This window comes from Chaetura pelagica, unplaced genomic scaffold (assembly GCF_000747805.2).
Source record: "Chaetura pelagica isolate M959 unplaced genomic scaffold, ChaPel_1.0 scaffold159, whole genome shotgun sequence".
Lineage (NCBI taxonomy): Eukaryota > Metazoa > Chordata > Aves > Apodiformes > Apodidae > Chaetura > Chaetura pelagica.
This window is the reverse complement of record NW_009954555.1, coordinates 52,351-56,521: the sequence shown is the minus strand read 5'-3', so window position 1 is coordinate 56,521 and position 4,171 is coordinate 52,351. Positions and strand designations below refer to the sequence as shown.

The following is a 4,171-nucleotide window of genomic DNA, read 5'->3' as shown; positions in this document are numbered from 1 at the left end:
CCCCAGCCTTGATTGTGCCCTGAGCAGCAGCACTTTTAGCCCAGCCTGAACATTCAGGCCATTGTCCCTTCTTCTCCTTTCTCCCTGCAGTTGTTTCTCAGTCCTCCTGGGGCACTCAGGTGGATTTCCTGCAGGGAAATGTCTCTGGAATGCTCATCCCTCCTCACCCCCTCAGCTAATTGGACGTGCTAAAGACACTGAAATAATTAGCCAGCTGAGCTGTTAGTGTGGGAGTTGCATTTTGTTCCACCTGCTGCAGGCTGAGCACAAAGGAGGGAGGTGTCTGCAGTGCCCAGCAAGCTCAGTCCTGGTCCCAACATGGGAAAGCCAAGGGGAAAAGGAAGGAGGAGAGGGCTCAGTGTGGCTCTGGTGAAGTGAGACATGGTGGCAGCACAGGGGGGCACCTTGGCAGCAGGTTTGGGAGGGTTGGGCACCAGGCTCAGCCACGTGGGGAATGAGTTGAAGGAGGAAGGAGCATCCTCAGCCAAGAAGGAGACCAGGGGTGAATGTCTGAAGAGCATGAGCCTGGGGTGACACCAGTGCCACGTGGAGCCACAAGTGCCTCAGGTGGGGACACCCTGGGAGTTTGGAGGGTCTGGCCAGGCCACTTCTCTTCCCAACCCCAGCTCTGAAGCTCTGGGCTGTCACTTATTGCCCCAAATCACTGCCAGGCCAGGCACGAAGCCCCCAGCAGATATTTGGTCTCTTTGCTGATCAGGAGAACAAAGAGAAGTTTCTCCAACCTCGTCTTCCCTGCAGCTCATGATGCCAAGTAAAAATCCCTTCTTTCTCTGACAGCCACCCAGAAACAGTAAACATTTACTGAGCAATTAAAAGAAGATTTGATCCAATGTCACTGCAATAATTCTAATACCCTTTATTGCTGGAACAATGCACCTATTTAATTATGCTCTGCTAGACTAGTACTAATTACACACACAGAGCTGCTTCCAGACTCAGTCAAGCAGGATTTTCCCCTCTTCCTCCACAAAAAAACCCCTCCCAGGAAGGATGAGGAAGAGTAATAGTTGGCCCTGCAGGAGAGTAAGGAATCCTTGCACATCCCCAGCCCTCAGCTCCCACCTGCAGCTTTTGCTTCTCACCTTTTCTCAGCACTCGGGTCCTTCTTGGTGCCTTTAATGAAGTCGTTCTTGCCCTTCAGGTGCCGTTCGTACTCTGCAGGTGTCATGTCACCTCCCTCCATTAAGCCATGAGGCACGTGGGGCTCTGGGAAAGCAGAGAAATGGGTAAAAAAACCAACGGCCTTGGCTAAACTTTGGGTTTGCAAGAGATGCAGGATGTGAGGGCAGAGCTTTGAGCACCACGGGTGACAATCGAGAGGGACTGGGGTTTCTCCAGCTTAACCCGAACTGTCTTGGCACCATCAGAGCTAATCCAACCCTTTCCAGCCCCACAGAGGAAGGTCCCAGGAAGAGGTAGAGAAGAAGCAGAGCCCACCTACCACTGAGGTGGATCAGGATCTCCACGGGCCTGTCAAAGGTGTGTTTGTTGGCCAGGCTGATGATGATGCTCTTGGCAGAGCGAGCGGAGGGGTCGGCGTCTGCTCGGATCCCGTGCGTGGGGCTCTCGACTCCTGCCCAGGGAAACCCAGGACCAGTTAGAGGCTGAGGGGGTGGGAGACCCCAGAAGAGAGGGAAGATGGCAGAGGAACCATCGTCCCCCAAGGGAACATCAGCATGGCACCAGTAAATCCACCCCAGCACAGTCCAGTGCCCAAAACAGACTCTGCATCAAGGGGGTGGAGGAGGAAGAGTCTGGACGTGGCCTTGAGGTCATAGAGACATGGAAACATTTTGGTTGGAAAAGACCTTTAAGATCATCCAGTCCGACCATTCCCCCAGCCCTGCCCAGTCCCACTGCCCCATGTCCCTCAGCACCATCTCCAGGGCTTGGAAACCCCTCCAGGGATGGGGACTCCCCCCTTGCCAGGAAGAAATTGTTCCCAATATCCCATCTAAACCTTCCCAGCACAACTTGAGGCCATTTCCTCTTGTTCTTTGGCAGAAGAGCCCGACCCCCCTGGCTCCAACCTCCTCTCAGCAGCTGCAGAGCCAGCAGGTCTCCCCTCAGCTCCTTGTCTCCAGGCTGGACACCCCCAGCTCCCTCAGCTGCTCCTGCTCACACTTGTGCTCCAGCCCCTTCCCCAGCTCCCTTGCCCTTCCCTGGACACGCTCCAGCCCCTCCATGTCCTTCTTGTCCTGAGGGGCCCAGAACTGACCCCAGGGTTTGAGGTGCCCCCTGCCCAGTGCCCAGCACAGGGGGGCAATCCCTGCCCTGTTCCTGCTGCCCACCCCAGGAGCAGGGCAGCCCCAGAGCTCCCACCTGCCAGCAGGCATGGCCCCCAGATCTCCAGGTGGAAGCTGAACTCATACTCAAAGGGGTTGGTGGCCTCTCTCTCCAGCAGATGAGCCAGGCAGAACCTGCTCCCTTGCTCCAGACTCCCCTATCCACAGCAGTGCTTGTCCCTGCTGGTGGGAGGAACCCCCATCAAGGCTCTGCACGTGTTGCATCCCCCCCAGGAGCTGCAGATCTGCTGGAGGCAGAGCCTGCAGAAGCTCTCCAGCCTCCCACACCAACCACGTCTGCTCTGCTGGTCCTGCAGCCCCCCCCAACCCCAACCAGTCCCAGTGGCTTTTCATACGTTGGGAGCTGGTGGCTGGAAGGGCTGGTGACATTTTCCAGGCTGGGCTGGGGGACCCTGGGGACACACACAGGTGGCAGAAGGACCCTGACGGCCCCGCTGGGCAGTGTCTGCAGCTCAGAGGAGGTGCTGATGAAGATGGAGACGCTTTCCAGGGGAGGAATGATGCCCAGGTTTGCCACAAAAAACTGTCCTCTCCGAGTCCTCATCCATGGTGATCCTTCCTGCAGGGAGAGGGGACCACGCCAGGGAGATGTGGTGTCACAGCCATGGGAAATGCAGCTCCCCAGCCCTCACTGCACACACCAGCATTGCTCTGGAGACCCCAGCCCACGGCCTCACCCCTCTTTGGGGCATCAGGGAGAAGCAGTGCTCTCCAGAAGGGGTGAGATGACTCCCCTGGCAGGGCCAGGAGCACAACCCAAGGCTCAGCCCTTCACAGGAGCCTCCTTGATACCACCACGTACAGCAGCCGCCCACCCCCTGCCACCTCCCCATCCTTCTTCTTCCCCTGGTTTCCTTCCCCAGGAGCACTAAGATCAGCCCTGGGCCCCCTCACCACCTCCATCCCGAGCTCTTCCAGCAGGGAGGCTGCAGCCATGGGGATCCATGTCCTCTATCTTGGCTTTGTCCTTGATTTGCACCGTGACAGCGCGTCGGGCCACGGCCGCCTCGAACCCCACCACGGTGCTGCCCTCATCCAGGGGGTAGGCAAAGAGACCTGCTGGACAGAGGGGTCTTAGCAACACTTGCCTGGACCCACCAGAGGGATCAGCTCCCTCTTGGTGCTCCCATGTGTCCTCCCGGGACATTTCACACCTCAAAAATGGTGTCTCTGGGTCACAGAGGAGACAAGGACACAATATAATCATGGAATCCCAGACTGGTTGGGTTGGGAGGGACCTTCAAGATCATCCAGTCCCAACCCCCTGCATGGGCAGGGACACCTCCCAGCAGCCCAGGTTGCTCCAAGCCCCATCCAACCTGCCCTTCAACACTGCCAGGGATGGGGCAGCCACAGCTTCCCTGGGCACCCTGGGCCAGGCTCTCACCACCCTCACGGTGAAGAATTCCCCCCTCATGTCCAACCTCAACCTCCCCTCTCCTATTTAATTCCATCCCCTTGCCCTACTGCTCCCCTGCCCTTCTAAGACATCCCTCAGCCACCCTTCCAGCCAGCTCTGTGGGACACCCCTGGCCCTACAGCTCCTGTGGCCCCTTCACCCCCCAGCACTTGCCTTGCAGGGGCAGTGCCCGTGGGTTGCAGTAGGTGAGCAGGGCTGTCATCCCCAGGGCATAGCTGCTGACACAGGACGTCACCTCCGAGGCTGTGAGGGGCAGTGGGGACAGGGTGGCCTGGTCCAGCAGCCCTGGCATCTTCCCGGGGCTCTGCTGGGGATGGGGGGTTCAGCCACAGCCAGCTGGGGAGGGGTGGGAAGGGCCAGCACCCAAAAAACATCTGCTTGAGCACCCAAAACATCTGCTTGGGCACCCAAAACATCTGCTTGA

The 4,171-nt window shown here is 58.2% G+C and overlaps 1 protein-coding gene across 1 annotated transcript in view; it reads right to left on the bottom strand.

The window, feature by feature from the left end:
• The window catches only part of VWA5B1 (von Willebrand factor A domain containing 5B1), a 22,780-nt gene extending 18,741 nt beyond the window's left edge, over positions 1-4,039 (bottom strand). The window contains 8 exon segments of the mRNA XM_010005217.1: positions 405-525; positions 1,104-1,227; positions 1,463-1,594; positions 2,344-2,489; positions 2,663-2,847; positions 2,849-2,958; positions 3,261-3,383; positions 3,901-4,039. Of these exon segments, the coding sequence (XP_010003519.1) occupies positions 405-525; positions 1,104-1,227; positions 1,463-1,594; positions 2,344-2,489; positions 2,663-2,847; positions 2,849-2,958; positions 3,261-3,383; positions 3,901-4,039 (1,080 nt within the window).
• Positions 4,040-4,171: the final 132 nt, after the last annotated feature.